The 16853-nt window shown below is 43.8% G+C and overlaps 1 protein-coding gene across 1 annotated transcript in view; it reads left to right on the top strand.

The window, feature by feature from the left end:
• The window catches only part of stard9 (StAR-related lipid transfer (START) domain containing 9), a 40322-nt gene that overhangs the window by 8908 nt on the left and 14561 nt on the right, over nt 1-16853 (top strand). The window contains exons 4-21 of the mRNA XM_076749116.1: nt 6531-6647; nt 6861-6893; nt 6981-7042; nt 7593-7705; nt 9745-9887; nt 10012-10079; nt 10239-10336; nt 10472-10681; nt 11204-11301; nt 11391-11468; nt 11736-11813; nt 12623-12802; nt 13766-13817; nt 14104-14229; nt 15201-15283; nt 15443-15504; nt 15977-16170; nt 16317-16797. Of these exons, the coding sequence (XP_076605231.1) occupies nt 6531-6647; nt 6861-6893; nt 6981-7042; nt 7593-7705; nt 9745-9887; nt 10012-10079; nt 10239-10336; nt 10472-10681; nt 11204-11301; nt 11391-11468; nt 11736-11813; nt 12623-12802; nt 13766-13817; nt 14104-14229; nt 15201-15283; nt 15443-15504; nt 15977-16170; nt 16317-16797 (2276 nt within the window). The remainder of the gene's footprint in view (nt 1-6530; nt 6648-6860; nt 6894-6980; nt 7043-7592; nt 7706-9744; nt 9888-10011; nt 10080-10238; nt 10337-10471; nt 10682-11203; nt 11302-11390; nt 11469-11735; nt 11814-12622; nt 12803-13765; nt 13818-14103; nt 14230-15200; nt 15284-15442; nt 15505-15976; nt 16171-16316; nt 16798-16853) is intronic.

The raw sequence follows: 16853 nt of genomic DNA, 5'->3' as shown, positions 1-16853 counted from the left end.
CACTCAAAATATATCAAATAGTGGAAGAACAGTAGTTGAGTTCATGTCAATCTCTAGTGATGTTGTATTTCCCAGTGAAGGAACCTACACTGTCCCCCTGTCCCTCATGGAAGTCGCACGAGGCTCCCATCGGTCTGAAGGCTGGAGAAGTCATTTCCAGCCTGCCATAAAGAGTGTGACCTGCAGCTCCACTCTGCAGGGTTGTGCTTTGGGGAGGAGCAGCAGCAAATCCCCAAACTCTCTCCAGATATGGTTTTATTTATTTGTTTTTAGTCCAGCCTTTGCACCGGTCTCATTTGAAACAAGAGCACACACTGAGAAATGGAATGCACTGCCAGAGAGCCCAGTTTTTTTTTTTTTTGTTCCCACTGTCCTTCATTCCCATGTGTAGGGAGGCCTGGAAATGAAGAACAGCCTGCTCAGCCTGCTCCTCTCTGTCCCTCCCTCTCAGCCCCTCCATGCTAATTTGACCTACAAATTCTGTCCAAGTGTGACAAACGAGAGCGTTGTTGAACTCCGGCCAAACAGCTTCCTCTCTGTCTGTCCTTGCTGTTTGGGACTCTGTCTCCCTGTTTGCGTCCTCCCTCCCTCGCCGTGGTCCTTTCCTCACATACCTCCAACTTTCACCTCTGATTCTCGGTCAGATTCAAGTCAAGATGAGGATCTCCAGTGATTTTGTGTCCTCCTCTGTGTCTAAAGAAGCATTTAGCTTTTGCTCAGGGCCCAGCTGTTGTGTTTGTGTAACCCACTTGGAAAGCGTGGGACGGGAACCGAGGGACCCTCACTTCTTCTGCAGCTGTCCGGTCTTGGACATGGAGAGTCTGGGAGAAAGCTGCATCTCCTTGTGAGTTTCTTGTCTCGCTTGCAGTCTCATGTATTTGCATTAAGCTCAGAGGCGTCGTCCCAGCGAGAGCGGCTGTGGAGGGAAAATCCATCTTGGTCCTCTTGGTTGCGTCAAACCTGGCAAAAGCACTGAGGAGCCGGAGTTTTTAAATGTGGCAAAGTGCTTCACTTCGCTCGTCTGGCTGTTTGCCATCACCCCTGACGACATCTTGCACACATTTACACACACACACTACACATAAATACTTCTCCAGGGTTTAGTGTAGAGCAGGCCACATAAAACCAGACCAGAAATTGGCATTTTCCACAGCCAGTGATTACAGGACTTAACTCATTACAGAAGCATTACACCATTTCTTTTTGACTCTTGTCAGCCTCTCTTTATCATTCTGTCTGTCTCTTTCACTGTTGCCACTCTTCCTCCACATTTCTCACCCACTTCGCTGCCGTCCTCCACTTTTTTCTCTGTTACCAGGCCACCAACCAGGCTTCTTCTGTGGAGGAAAAAAAGAGTGTTTCCCATGTTTCAAACCCAATTTGGAAAGGAGCACAGTTTTTATCGTGGTCTCCATTGCTGCCATGAAAAGCAGCTGGTTCCTGGTTTCTCAGGAGGCCTCCTTTTCCTCAGAGAGGTCTGGTCCAACTTAGACTCACACGTGACATTTGAACTTTCCCTTTCAAACCTGTTGCCAAAGAAAGATTTTGCAAGATAACATCTCTGTATGTCACCGCCTGATTTAAAAACGGCTGTCATGCGTATCATGAGGTGGTATTCATTTAAAGCTGTGTGGACACAAACCTGCTCTCTTCTTCCGTCTCCTGGCATTGCTTGGAATTTAAATTTTGCTCGAGCCTGGCAACGCATTTGATTTGGAGATAGCTGTATTTGCAGAAGAGACTATTGTGCAGGCAAATATCTATAGATATTATTAACGCATCCCTGCACGGCTGGACAAAAGAAAATGAAATGAAAAGATGCTGTGTATAGCAGAAGCCTGTGGCATGAAATAAAAAGTGACACCTCTGTTCTCTGAAAGCTTCCATTTCTGCATGATTATATGGTTTGTATTTGGGAGATGGATGGGAGAAAGTGTGTGATGTGCAAAAAGTCATGTTTTGGATTCTAACCTTCAATTCATCTACTGCACGCACTTAATTTTAGCCAAAACAGACTCTCTTTTTCATTGCCTTCTGCTATATCTGGAGCCCTTCTGCCACATTTTCTAACCCCAAAGCCTTGTTTTCTGCTTCCTTCCTCCCTCTCTGCTGTGACCTGATGGATTTGACCTATTTCCTATACAAGAATGAAATCTATATTCTGCTTTTCCTCCTTCATTGTTAGATTGTTTGTGCGTTTATTTCTCACAGACGGAAGCAAACTCTCTGGCTTTTGTCCTTGTTGTGGATGCCGTTTCCTGTAAACCAATTGCAAACACACACACACACACACACACACACACACATGCACGTGCAGCGGCCTGCTGGTGACAGTTGCCTTCCTGTTAATGGAAGTGTTTAGTCTGTCCCCTGTGTTTTTAGAGGCAACTTATCAGCCTGCACACTTACTGTGGCTCTGACCCAGTCACTTCATCTCTGGGCTGTTTTTCTCCAGCTTCATTTGATCCTGGAGTGCATTTTCATTCCCACAATACAACCTGTCTCTTACCTCAATTGCTTTGTTGGGACAAAAATACCTCCCAACGCTGCAGCCCCACTGTGAAAGTAGGTTGTGGCAGAGCCAGAGCACAATGGCTCAAATGACAGTCTGCAAATTTAATTTGGTTTGACAGTAATGACAAACAACAGGATTGTTTTAATGTTGCCTAACACGGCCTGTCTAGACAAACTCATTCACACAGTTTTGATTCTCTCAGGAGGTTGAAATAAGGTTATGCGTCCTCTCGTGGTTTTGTTCAGAGGTCGTTTAAAGTGTTTTGCAGACTTTTGATTAAAAACAAGCAGGCAAAACGATGTAGAAACAGAAAACAAAAGGAATAGTGTACAGAGAGGAAACGGAGAGTGAAGTTCAGAGATGGAGCGCACAGTTGAAGAGAAGTCCCTGCTCTTTGTGCAAAGCCTGGAGGGACCCTCAGCCTCGTCGTAGCCCCCATTGAGTGAATTTAAGAGGGTCAGCTTTAACAAGAGCCGTATTGATTGTCTGTGTTTGAGGGAGGAGAGGGTGTCTGTGTCTGTTTTTGAATAGTAGGATGAGGACAAGACAGGGGAGGCGCTGCTTTTTGTCTTCATGTTTGAGCCTCCATTCAGCCAAGAGGCAGGGGGCAACACTTGGTGGTCTGGACTCCAGCGGGACTGCACACTTTGACATTTGTTGGCACATTACTGTTTATCAGGCAGTGGTTGCGTAAGAAGCTCAGCCATTTTTCCTGTTAACATAAAATTACATTTAAATTGAATTCCACCTGTTGGCTAAAATTCAGGTGTTTTTTTTCCCTTCTGTCCAGGTTCACGCACAGTATACTGATTTATTAATTGATTAGCTGGTTGACAAAAAGACCAAACACTTTCTGTTTACCTGTCCAGAAATGTGAGGATTTTATGCTTTTCTTTGACTTGTATGAAGGTAAATTGAATAACTTTGGGTGCTGAACTGTGGGTTTGATAAAATAAGCAATCTGAATAAGTCACGCTGGGCTCTGAGATATTAAAATTGGCATTTTCCACTATTTGTTGACATTTTTCTCATGCAAAACAACCGAGTAATCAATAAAGTAATCTGCATCTTAATTCATATTGACAATAACTGTTCATTTCACCCTGAGGTAGACTCAAAAAGCCATCTTTCGTCACAAGTGTTGAATGGATTCCTGTGCATGGGAATAATGATGTGTTAGATGCCTGTTGGGTGATTTATAAGGTCATTGAGTAAGGCAGCCGCTGTGGCAGCACTTTTACAAGTCACACGTGGCTGTTGTCTGCACATGGTTGGCTTGGTTACGCAGCAATACTCTCAAATGAAAAATGGTGGTCGGGTTTCAGGCTGCAGCGGACACAGCTTTCTTTATTGACTAATCTGTGTAGTTCTTTTTTGATAAATTGTTTTGTTCGTACATTGTCAGAAAACAGTGAAAATGGCCATCACACGTTTCCACAGGCCAAACAGCTTTAGATGTCTTGTTATGTCTGTCCAACAGTCCAAAAGTCGAAGATGTTCAATTTATAATGATATAAAGCAGGTAAAAGCAGCAAATCCTCACATCTGAGAGGCTGAAGCCAGAGTATGTTTGGTGTTTTTACTTAACTTACTTTGACTTAAATACTAAATCTATTATCACATTTTCTTTTAATTGAATTATCCTCTTCAGCACTCGTTGGATTGTGAAGGAACAGAAGAAAAGTAATAAGATTCCAGTAAAGGTTAACAAAGCTGTACTTTGATGGTCTGTAAATTGACTAGAGCTGATAGGATTAACCAGTAAATCAATTAGTCCATCAACAGAACAGCAGAAAAAGAGCAATTTTCATAGTCTTCTGTCTTCTGATAGTAAAGTGCAATGCTTTTGAGCTTTTGACTGTTGGCCAGACAAAACAAGGCATTTGAAGACGTCACCTTGGACCCCGTGGAAATTTGAAAATCTAACAGAATGCTGAAAAATGTCCACAATAGACTAAACAATGAATCAATAAATCATGACACTTCTTCTTCTTCTTCTTCTTTAGTCTTTCCACTGTTCAGAAATCGTTACATTAGCAAAATAAAATGACGAATATCACCCAAAAACACCTGCGATGGACCCAGCCAATCACGGTATATTTGTCCAATCACCCAACACTAGTTTCAGCCACATCTGCTTCTGTGGCTTTTGAAAGCAGAGTAACTGAAAAGTATCTGTACTTTTCCAGCAGGTAATCAGTCTTCTGTGTTACATTTGGATAAATCTCAGTCCTAACCTCGGGCGCTGGTTCACTCACTGTTGTATTTGCTCTGTCGGTCGGTCACCGTGGTTAGATAAGACACTGGTCTGCACCGTATCAGCGTTGAACATTTCACTTTTCTCAGAGAACCCTCAAGGCTGCTGAATACGAACACAGATTCACACACTCCTAAGAGCAGCCAGATGACCACCGAATCCTTTCATGGTGCTTTCACAAGATCCAGACCTTACACAAGAGCTTTCAACCTCGTCCAACCTAAACCTGTTCCCACCGTTTTGTAAGCCTAGAGTGTACACAGGCTTAGCTCCAGGTTCTCCTGACAGTGGTTGGTGGTCACACACACCCGCACACATGGGAGGTATGTTGAAATGCTTCAGCGTTTGATCCGTGGAGGTTGTAGTTGCTTTGTGAGCATTTCTCCCACCAGTATCCACGGTCCAGGCCTGAGCCCGGGGGCTACGGGAGGGGACCCCTCACTGATCGCCAGGGTGTGTTATGGTTCTTGGGGGGAATGTGCTGTGTCTCAGGTCTGATCTAGATCAGGTTGCTGCCCCCCCCCCCCACCCCCCACAAGGCATGTGTTGCCTTTGGACTTGGCGTTTGGATTGCCGATGAGGCCTCTGAAGACTTGTTTTGATCAATTTTCTCTTTGCTTCTCAGAAATAAACAAAGGAAAAGTAACAATATAGAGGATGGATCGTTTGAACCTTACCTCTAATAAGTAACACATGTACATATAGAAAGTGCTGTAGGTGCTGCTGACTGATGATAAATGATGTACATGTCTTGGTAATGGTCCATTTTAAATTGCATTAAAACTCACCTCAACACATTTCCTGACAGATTTTATATGTATTTTATGATTCAGTAGCAGCGAAGAAGTGATGACCATCATGACTTTATAACATCGTGATGATAATGACGGTTATTGTGAGGTTACTGTGATTTCACCCAGTTCTCTACACACATATTCGGTGACTCCTGTAATGTTTATATAATGATATTTCAGAACAGTAGAGCATATTTGATAGTTATTATTTTCCCTGTTTTGCTACTGTTCTTGCAGATATTATGACAACCCTCAGGAGTGCTCACAACAACAGCGCCTTTACCAAAGCTGACGTGTTTATTTGATCTAATTATCTGTTTCTCCCTGAAAACAGAATGATATATGAACGCAGACAGATTTCATACGCTGTCAGCTGTGGCCTCGTGCTAATAATCTGCAGACTCCAGCTCTCAGATGCAGACATGTAGAGAGAGAGAAGGGAAACAAGGGGCCTCAGTTGATTGTTTTGAGTGGGACTCCTTCGCATCCCACGTCTCACCACTGAGCTTTTAGGCAAGGTTTATTTTACTGACCCAGCCGCTTTTCAAAGTCCTTTTACCCTCACATTTGTTACTTTCACATACACGTTCTGCAAAGTTGTTTACCCAGAGTATTAGCTGACCTCCCTGCTCCTTAGCCAAACACCTCAGCAGGAAGCAACATTACCTCCCCGCCACTGGCCCGGTGCCACAGCATTGTGATAGTGAAACCTTGGTGTAAATCCACACTCATGTAAAAACACGATGCGATTAAGATCAAGGACATCGGCTTACACTGTAAACACCTCATCAGCCCAGGAGAGCAGCTGCTTTTCTGTAAAATACACTGACAAATGTTCATCGTTAACACGTATATTTGAATTGATTTTCATCCTGAATCATCACCCTCCGCTCAGTTATTTATAGTCGTCTATCTTTCTTTGCGTAGTTGTGATTTAGGGTGTGTGTGTGTGTTTGATCCTCAGGTGTTCCAGGACCTGGGTGTGTCGGTGCTCTCTGGAGCCTCTGAGGGCTACAATGTGTGTCTGTTTGCTTACGGCCAAACGGGATCTGGGAAGACGTACACCATGATGGGAACACCGGTGAGGAGGACGCTAGAATCACTGCATGGCGTTACATGATTTTTATGTACATTTCACCAGGTGCATTGAAGGCAGCTGTTAAAGTATAAACTCATAAACCATGCTCCACTGAAAATAAATAAATGTTAGCACTCTGTAATGAAAGGCATTTTACTATGACCTGATTCTACCTGGCACCTGCCAAATAATGCTACTGTCCCCTTTTTTTGTCAGGACTCCATTGGTTTGACGCCACGGATCTGCCAGGTACGTCAAAATTCAACGTAGTGAGCACACTGATAATCCAGCCAGTATCCAGTTTTGCAGTAAATTGCACCTCTCCTTCCCTCACAGGGTCTCTTCAGGTCTGAGGACACTTTTCCTGATGGGCAAAACTCAAGCAGAGTGGAGATCAGGTACTGTGTTATCATCTCACTCTGTGTTATTGCTTCGCCTTTTGGAGCAGTGCTGTTGGGGCTCTGCCTGAAATTCAAATTAGACGGGTACATACCGAACAATTATGCTGCAAAGTTGCACGCAATACAAAGCAAATCAGAAACAGGATTTTCTAGTCGGTGCTGGAGGCAGCTTGAGAACAACTTCTTGAAGATGATGTTCATTTGGCAAAGCAGATATTATGTTTTCTGGGTTCTCCCTGCAAGTCATTTATGGAAAAATGTTGTGTTTTTACAATTCTAAGATTAGAATTTCCATAGCATAGACTGAAGGATGTTTGGTAAAATACAGACATTGTCACATGTCACCTCCTTTGTCTCTCTGCACTGTCAACTTTTCAATAAAGACAAAATGCCAGAAAGCTTAAGATTAGTTCTTTCTGGAGGATGAACTGTCCTAAAACAACTCACGCAGTGTGTAATGGGACTGTATGTAGGCCTGTGGCATGCATCTCACTGATTGGTGCATAGAATGGACATTAGATGTCGTCTTATCCGTCTGTCCCTGCAGCTTCCTGGAGATCTACAACGAGCGTGTGCGAGACCTGCTGAGACGAGGAGAGCAGAAGAAGAGAGCCTCGCTGAGAGTCAGAGAACACCCTGAGAAAGGACCCTATGTGCAAGGTGAGCGTGCGTCCATGTTCTGCACTTCCCAGGGTCAAACCCTTTCTTTGCCATTTCAGCAAGAATCGTATACATGAGATGCTAATTCTCAACTCCAGCTACCCCCAAAATAAGTGACGTGAAAGCAAGCAAAGTGTATTTACTGATAACAGTTTTACAGCGTGTTCCTGAGCCCAGTGTACACCTGTGTATACACACATAGACATAAAGTAAACCTGTGCAGGAAAGGTTAAGACGTACCTATACTAAAAACACGAAGCAAGTAAAAGCAATGAAATGAATTCTAGTTTAAATTCAGTATTCAAACATGATCCCATAAAATGTTGAGCTCAAAAAAATCAACAGATCATTTCCGCTCGTTTCTGTCTTACTGATTAAATACTTAACCAGAGGTCTAGAGGCTGCAAATTCTCATTACCCTGCTAGGATAACTTCACCAAGATTAAAGTAAGGTACCAAATCTGTGCACTTTTAAACGGCCCAGCAGCAACCCTGTGTCTCAGACATGCAGCCAGATTTTGCATATTTAGATTTTATGCTCTTATGAATGTGAAACATACACAAACACTCTGTGAATCATACAGTAAAAAATGGTCTGAAACACTCGAGTGAAGGTGCGGGTGGACACCAGAGGTACGTTTCCTGTCACACTTTGATGTGAAACACAGTCTGCAGGGTTTTGAGTAATGCTCGTGTAGGTTTAGTTTACAAGTGGCTGTGGTCAGTGGTGGAATTTTGTTCCGTTGTTAAGCCTTTGATCGGGTCCAGAATTGGCCGATCTGGCTCCTCTTACTTTATCTCTCCCTCCGTCTCCTCATCCTTTTTCCCCTCTTTCTTTCTCATCTGTTCGCCCCTCTCTATGTTTAAAGCCCCACATCCACTCATTGTCTGTATCAGAAGAAATCCCATTTGACCAGAGGAAGTGAAGTCATTTCCTTGCGGTTCCGAGGAGAACACTTCACCACACACACAGAGCACATTTAGGACTCCCAGCTTTTACTTCTCCTCCGTCAACACGTGTCCATCAAACAGCCTTTAACAGTCTCCTTTTTTCTTAAGAAATAATTCAAATATTTGTATTAAATGTTTCTATTTAAAACAAGGAGAAAGTACCCACATGTTCCAGCACCACGAGCCTTTGTGGTGATCTGTGCATGTGTTTTACAGCCACTTAAAGTATGTGAATCACGCCTGGAAGTGGACCATTGTTAGAGGGCTTTTTTTTTTTGTAGCTAAATGCTGTGGGAAAATATTACGGATCACATGTGAGCAAGTATTGATGAGACATATTTCCTGTTTGTGTCTTTTTCGCATCTCCGTCCCTCTGCTTGTTTGACTCTTCTCTGCCTGAATCTCTGTCTTGTTTGCTGTAGTGCCATCAGTGGAACTGCTGACTTTTACTCAGTATATCAGTGTAACCTATGGCGGCCGTGTGTAACCTTAAATGTAAATCTCTGTCCTTCCCTCTCCATCGCTGATTTCGTCACAAATCACTTTTTGATTTGACGATTTGCTTTGCGTTCTTCCGCACGGCGTGTGTGGAGGCAGGAAGCGGACACAAATGAACATGGAGGACGGTGAATGTGACACAGAACGGGAAACAGGAGAAGGACTCTGGCCAGACAAGTAGACTAAACGAGGATGAAAACCTGAAAAACCTGAAAGAGGGGCTCCTTCTGTCACATGTTGACGTGGTTTGGGTATGAAAAGTCTGACACGGCCCAGAAAACTGTACTTTACAAGTGGACTCAAACACCACAAACCTCTTTTACCACCTATGCAAGAATCACGTCAGGCCATATTCACAGTTTAGGTCTATATCCATTTAGTTGAGAGGTGTTGTCTGTTTGGATTTTGGTCATATCTCACAGCACTACTTGATTCCCAACAATTGCATCCACTGTTCTTCCAGCGGATTACTTCCCACTGTGAGAATTAGGTCAATTAATAAACATTTTGCGGCTCATGTAAAACCACATCAGTCTCTGTGTATTTGTTTTCTCAGCGTTTTCCTCCCCGGTTTGCTTCTCTCTAATCAGACTTGTCGCAGCATGTAGTCTCAGACTGCAAGCAGGCCATGGACCTTTTGGAGGAAGGCATCGCCAACCGGATCACGGCTGCAACCCACAACCATGATGCCAGCAGCAGATCCCACGCCATCTTCACCATCCAGTACACACAGGTCATCGTCTCTCTCAGCCCTCCAGTCGTCTCATTTACAGCTCCCCTCATCTGTCGCAGAGTCAATCTGCTAAACATCTGCTGTCTGATTTTTAAAATTCCGTGATTGCTCTTGTCTTCAACAGGCAATTCTAGAAAACAACCTCCCCTCAGAAACTGTCAGCAAGATTAACCTGGTGGACTTGGCTGGGAGGTAAGACAGCTGTGAAGTGGTTTTTTTTTTTTTTGAGACATTGACAAAACTGCCCCCTAGTGGATCTTTGCTACGGCTCCCCCTTTTCTATTCGATAATCTGTATCTTTAATCACTGCGAGGGACGCGGCCTCATGTTGTGTTATGTTGTGTCTGACAGTGAGCGAGCGGACCCCCACTACTGCAGGGACCGACTGACAGAGGGCTCTAACATCAACAAGTCGCTGGTCACTTTGGGCATCGTCATATCTGCTCTTGGTAAACGAAGATACTGTTTACGATTCAGTTTGAAGTTCAGATGATGGAAGAATTAAATCTAGCACGAAATTAGATTATTCCCTTCACTCTCTCCATAAATCCCTCAACTGCCTCTTCTTCCCACTGCCTCCACAGCCCAGAACTCCCAGATGTCTAGCAGCTGTCAGAGTATCAACAGTATGGCCTCTGAGGGCGATGGCAGCACGGTGGGAAGCCACAGCAGCTCCCTGTCTGGAGGAGGAGGAGGAGGAAGGAGGCACTGCTTCATCCCCTACAGAGACTCTGTCCTAACCTGGCTACTGAAAGACAGCCTGGGCGGCAACTCCAAGACCATCATGATTGCAAGTAAGTGTAACTTGTCACTTACTTACTTACTTACTTACTTACTTACAGAAGCTTATATAAGCTTTAACTGGATGTGTAGAGCTGGTTGCTGAATAACTACACAAGCTGTTTTGTATCAGTGTCAAACCCTGAAGGCAAACATATGAAAGAAAAATGTAAATGTGGCCCATTTTTTTAAATGGTTGCCAACTGTCAAGTCTCTGTTGCAGAGTTTCTAACTTTGATTAAGAATAAACGTACGTGTGCATTGATTTCTTAATGTTCGTTGAGAACATCCACTTCATCCCAGGCAAGTTATTTTTTTGTATTGTATGAACCTTAATGGGCGGTTGGAAGGTTGGAAATTACATTGAAAAGTAATGGTCGTGCTTTGGAAAATAGTTTGCAGTAATGTGACCACACTGGCAAAACCACCGGTATGGTCCCTTCAGGAAACTCAGGAAACTTACAGACATATTTCTTATAATGTGAGTGCTAATTGCTGTATGTGTGTCTTTCACTCGGGTGTTTGTTGTGTTGCAGCGGTGTCACCCTGTGCCAGCAGCTACAACGAGACCCTCAGCACCCTGCGCTACGCCGCACACGCCAGGAATATTGTCAACAAGCCTCGGGTTAATGAGGTCAGTGGCTGTCTAGAGTCTGACGACTAGATGTCACGTTTGAGCTCAGTGTGTTTAGTGGGTTAATGTGTGCTCTGATTTGTGCACAGGACGCCAGCGTTCGCCTGATCAGGGAGCTGAGAGAAGAGATTGACAGGCTGAAGAGCATGCTGCTCAGCTTTGAAATGGTACGTTAACCTTTTTACCGTTATATCATAGCGAGCGCTAACACTCCCAGGGAGGCACACTGCTGGGTTTACCCTCTCAGTACTGTAAAGCTTTGAAGGAAAGAGATTCTCTCATTACAAGTTTTTGCAGCAGAGACTTAATACAGTGCTGTATGTCTTGGTGCCATTTTTAATCCCCTGGATGACTTGAATCGCATTGTAACGATTGTGACATTTTCCGCTGGCACAGTATATTGACTGATCATTTTTTACTCTCTTGACTGACAGCAGCGTAATCCCAGTCCATCCCTGAGCGATGAGAGGGATGGAAATCTTTCTGACATCGTGCTGCAGAATGAACTAAAGGTAACAGGGTGGACACAGATGGTCACATCTGCCTGACAGACAGTAGACCTCAACACGTCAAACCAGTCTGCCGTCATATTCAGTTGAACATTTTTTCATCAGTTTGACACACGTTTGACTTCAATGAAATACAGGCCAACACGTAATCAGAAGGCTGGAGGTTTTATGTGGCCCCACATAAAGCCTCACCCCTCAAAAGCTACTGCTTTGGACATCTTTAACCTTACTGACGTATTGATTGGTCCATCATCACAAATGCTGCTAAGGATTATTCAAACTGACAGGTCTGGAATTTTAAACTCCAGTCAAGTCGCAGGGTTTGAGAAGAGATACAAGTAAAGAAATATGTAATTTATCCATAAATTCACTCGTATTATACTGGGATAGCAGCAGATGTCCCAGTAGTAGATCTCACTGGTATGATGCCTTGGAGTAAGTACTGCTACTCTGTGTATTGTATCTGAGACACAACATTAACATTAATATACTATGTAAGACAGCTGAATATAGTAAATCTATATACTTTAACTACTAGGCGTCCCAGTGGTAGTGGTAGTAGTTACAAATATACCATGTAAAACAGCTAAATATAGTAAATAATCTATAATACTTAACATTGTCAAAGTAGTAGTAGTAGTAGTAGTAGTTGGGGTGCTGGTGGAATTACTAGTAGAGGAGTGGTGGTGGTAGTGATAGTAGTAGGAGTATTAGTGGCTATTGGTCTCATCGTTATCGTTATCCCTGGCCACAGATATTCACCACTTTGCTTCCATTCCCTTACTTACCTTCCTCCATCGTCTTCTCCGCAGGTGGAGCAGCTGACGAAGGACTGGTCGGAGAGCTGGAGAGACAAGAAGGAGCTGCTGGAGCAGTACAGCGTGGACATCAACAGAGACCGGGCCGGATTCCTCATCAACTCCCTCCAACCACACCTGGTCACTTTGGACAGAGACGTTCTCAGCACTGGGGTCGTCTTCTATCACCTCAGGGTATGAAGAGAAAAGACGTGCCGTGTCCATGAACAGTCACTGACCCTGCTTGATGAACTCTTTTCTTAATGAGTGTTTTTAATGTAGAATATGTGTTAGTTAGGTATCACAATGACTGAAATAAGTGTAGAAATAGTATTAATAGTGACATACATGTAGTTGTGTTGGATGGCATTAAGCGTGTACTTTCACTCTGTGTCTCTCTGTTCGTCCCCAGAGACACGTCATTCATTTGCACACATGCTGTGTACACTAAAAATACACATTTGCATGAACAACATGATGCAAAATCCCACAAACTCATATTTTCTGCATCTGCTCTACTTTTCTCCAACTCCAACTAGCTGGAGTTACTGATTTGTCATCTGTCTTCACTGAAACCGTCTCTTTTTTTCCTACTAGATTCTTCCTCCTCCTCCTCCTACTTTTTCTCTCTCTTCTGCTAGAAAAACTCTTGAGAAAAGGTGCGTTTCCACTGTCTTTTCTTCTCACTCTACCCTCCAACTGTCCTGTCGATCTCCCGTTTCTGTGTGTGTGTGTGTGTGTGTGTCTTCTGCAATGCTTAAAGCTTGGTTGGATAAGAGGCTCTTAGTTCTGAGGCTAGGACTCAGGGGAGCTAAAGCTGTCCTGATTCTGACAATGACAAGCATACCCTTAGGCCTGACAATTACACTGTTTCCTGCATGTGAAGAGCTGAGGCCACCTGGGAGCACATGTGGTCTTGACACCATATAAGAAAGCTTTTAATCCCATTAGATAAGACTTCAGAGTAAACAAATGATATTTTTCCTGTCAGCTGTGTGAAAGGACAATAGTTCTCAGTTCACTGTGTAAAAGTCGTTGTATCTGCTGTTACTTGTGTCTTAAGCATAACCAGCAACTGTGCTCAATAGTTGTTTTGATGTGTTTGTTTGGGTAGATTTTGAATGTAGTTGCCGTGTTTACATAATGTTTTTCTCACAGGAAGGAGTTACCCACATTGGACCTCAGGAGCAGTTTGAAGAACCACAAATAGGTATCATTTATTAATTATTTGCCATGTTTCCTTATCCAGATGCAAATATTCCTTTTCAAACTGTTATCACAGTGGTAAACTGGAAGCTTTAGACAAAACATGAACATGAAGGAAGACACACAAATACACAGCAGCTTGTAAGTAATAAAAGAGAATGCACAGTAAGATTTATCCTAAAATCTACTTTTCATTCAATGTTGCATTGAGCGCTGAATGTGAGCCAAACAGTAGTTGCATCTGCACAGCTTTCTGAAATCCGCATGTGGAACTGTCTTTGTGTTTGTAGTTCTGCAGGGCAGTGCCAGCTGTGAGATTGAAAACCGCGGAGGTGTGGTGACGCTCAGGCCGCTGCCGGGCTGCGTCTGCCTGCTCAACGACCGAGAGGTCACCGAGCCCTGCAGACTGGCTCAAGGTCAGCTCCTGTCCTCAACAGTACAGTTTGTTCCCACTGCATTCTTTACGTACGCGTGACACAGATTGTAAAGTCTGTAGTCAAAATGAACAGCAAAAAGAAAGTTGTAGCATGTGTTTAACATGTGATCTGACTCCTGTGGCTATGCAGGCATGCATCTTACATGACTGATAATAAATAAAAATTGTTATTTTAATATCCTGAGGCAGTTATTGTCACATTCGTGCCTTTTAGAGTCTTAGCTCAGGTGTTGACACAACGTTGTGATCCATAAGATTTAAGTTGATTTAGCGACACTTGTTATAAATACTTTTCATTGTATAATTAAAAAACACTAAGAACATCTTAACAATTCAAGTCCCAGAGTTCTGTTCAAAATTTCAAGTTTATCAAACGCTGCGTGCAGTGGCGGGTTCTGCCTCTGGTAATGCAAACTGCAATATACAGCAAACGCAATTCCAAAAATTAGGACACTGTATACATAAATAAATCAGAATGTGATAAGGTGATAATCTTTTTGACATATGCTCAATTGAAAACAGTACAAAAACAAGATACTTTGTGTACAAAATTTGTGTTAATCAAAGATGTCTTTGTAGCTGATCGCAGTCAGAATAGTTACAGTATAAACATTCATTGGTACATAAAACCAGACCTGAGCAGCACTTGGCACTGAGCCTTAAGGTCTGTCATTTGATTGGTACATATACTGTATATATAGGTTAATGTACAATTATGTACACACACTGACTTAAGATGCACAGATGAGATCAGATAACATAAATGGGTTAATGTGCAGTTATATATGCAGGCACACTTAAGGGTGTACAGATAAATTATTCACAAAGATAAACATACGGACACACACTCACACACAGCCTGCCCCACTCACACGCTGCAACACCGAACATCGACAAAATGTTGCAGGATGAGCTCAAGTTGTGACGAAAGATTCGTCTCTCTGTCTCCAGGGACGGTGATCACCTTGGGAGGAGTGCATAAGTTCCGCTTCAACCATCCAGCAGAGGCAGCAGTCCTCCGGGAACGCAGACGGGTGGGTGCTGCTCGGACCAAAATGAAAATGATGCTGGTTATGATGGCAGTCGTGATACTGATAATGAGCGGATGACTGGGATGCTCTGGTTGTTGGGATTATTTACTTTTATTTTTCATGAATAGTAAACTTTATCTTTTCTTTCTTTCCTGTTCTCAGGCCAGTGAAGGTGGCATGAGCTGCACCTACATTGACCTTTGCCCCTTGACACCTGACCACAGGTAAACACGGCCTCCAAAAACAAAGTCAGAGAACAACACAGTATTCATCCCTCTGTGTGTATGTTTGTGGTGTACAGAGAGCTTATTCTGCCAACTCGCAGCATGCATATTTAATAAGAGGTACATGTGTTGTACCAGTGTTCATGCTGTAGAAATAGGGCAATGCTTCATGCGTGTTTCAGTTCAGTTGGTGGAGAGGGCATGCGTCTCCATTAGCCCCAACCCTCTTGAACAATCCCAGTCAGCTGTTTACAGGACAGGCTGGGCTGTTGCTTGGTTACTGCTGAGACGCAGACTAACAACAGTAGCTTTTACTTTTATCCTGCCACCACAAAACTGCTAAATTATAGAGGTGAAATTGTGCCAAGGTGAGATAAAATCATTTGTTTTACTTTTTCTGGTTGTCTCTGCTTATCTTCCATCAGTGTTTCAGTCTGTATTTTAGCCCAGATCTGTGTGTCTGTGTTTATAGTGTAGAAGAAGTTAAGCTTCAAGAGCAGCTGGGTGCCTGCCTCTCCCCCAGTGAGGAGCCTACTGCTAGGCAGCACTTGGAGGTGCAGCAGCGCTATGTGGAGAGTTTGCGACAGGAGATTCAGGCTGAACAGAGACGGGCTGAGAGAGAGCTGGAGAGGGAGCAGGCCCACCTCCGACAGCAGCACAGTGAGAGTAAGTACTTTCCACAATCTCACGTTGAGATATGCAGTTACTTTCAAAATATTCAAAATCCAAGCCAAGTTTTGTAGCAAAATGCATAATTACATCACATGTTATATACTGAGAAATGTCCGCTTCTGTAAATCTTTTCCCCACAGTTCAGCAGTGGATTTTGCAGGAGAAACAGCGCTTATCCACTGTAGAGCAGAGACTCACTCAGGAGTCCGGAGTTCAAACAGACCTGATCCCTGCACCACTCCTGGAACGCCTGACAAGTCAAGCATCTGAGGATCAGAAAGGCGGGACAGTGGATCATCCATCCCCGGTGGTAAGGGCCAGGAAGAAGGCTGTGCAGGAGGAGCTACTTAAGCATCACGCCCTTTGCCGCTCTGAGAGCCGCATCCGTCGGAAAAGGTTGCACTACCAGCTGGAGAGAATCGCCCGCAAACGGCATCTGTTGGAAGCTAAGAGGGAATTGCAGCGGCTGGAAAGGGCCCTGCCTCCGGGACCAGACAGCCCAGAGTCTCCTGAGCTGGGGTCCCCCTCGAAGTTCAGGGGGAGACCATTTGTTTCTCGTAGACACTCATTCTCGGCAGATCTTCTGTCCCGACTCTACCCACAGAATACTCCTATCTTCAGGTAAGCACGTAGTCACAGAGTTACTTGCATGGAGGGCAGGAAGAAATCTATTTACT

The sequence above is a fragment of the Chaetodon auriga genome, chromosome 14 (assembly GCF_051107435.1).
Source record: "Chaetodon auriga isolate fChaAug3 chromosome 14, fChaAug3.hap1, whole genome shotgun sequence".
In the NCBI taxonomy this organism is placed as follows: Eukaryota; Metazoa; Chordata; class Actinopteri; order Chaetodontiformes; family Chaetodontidae; genus Chaetodon; species Chaetodon auriga.
Note: the sequence above shows the minus strand (reverse complement) of the source record. Positions and strands in the feature narration are given on the sequence as shown.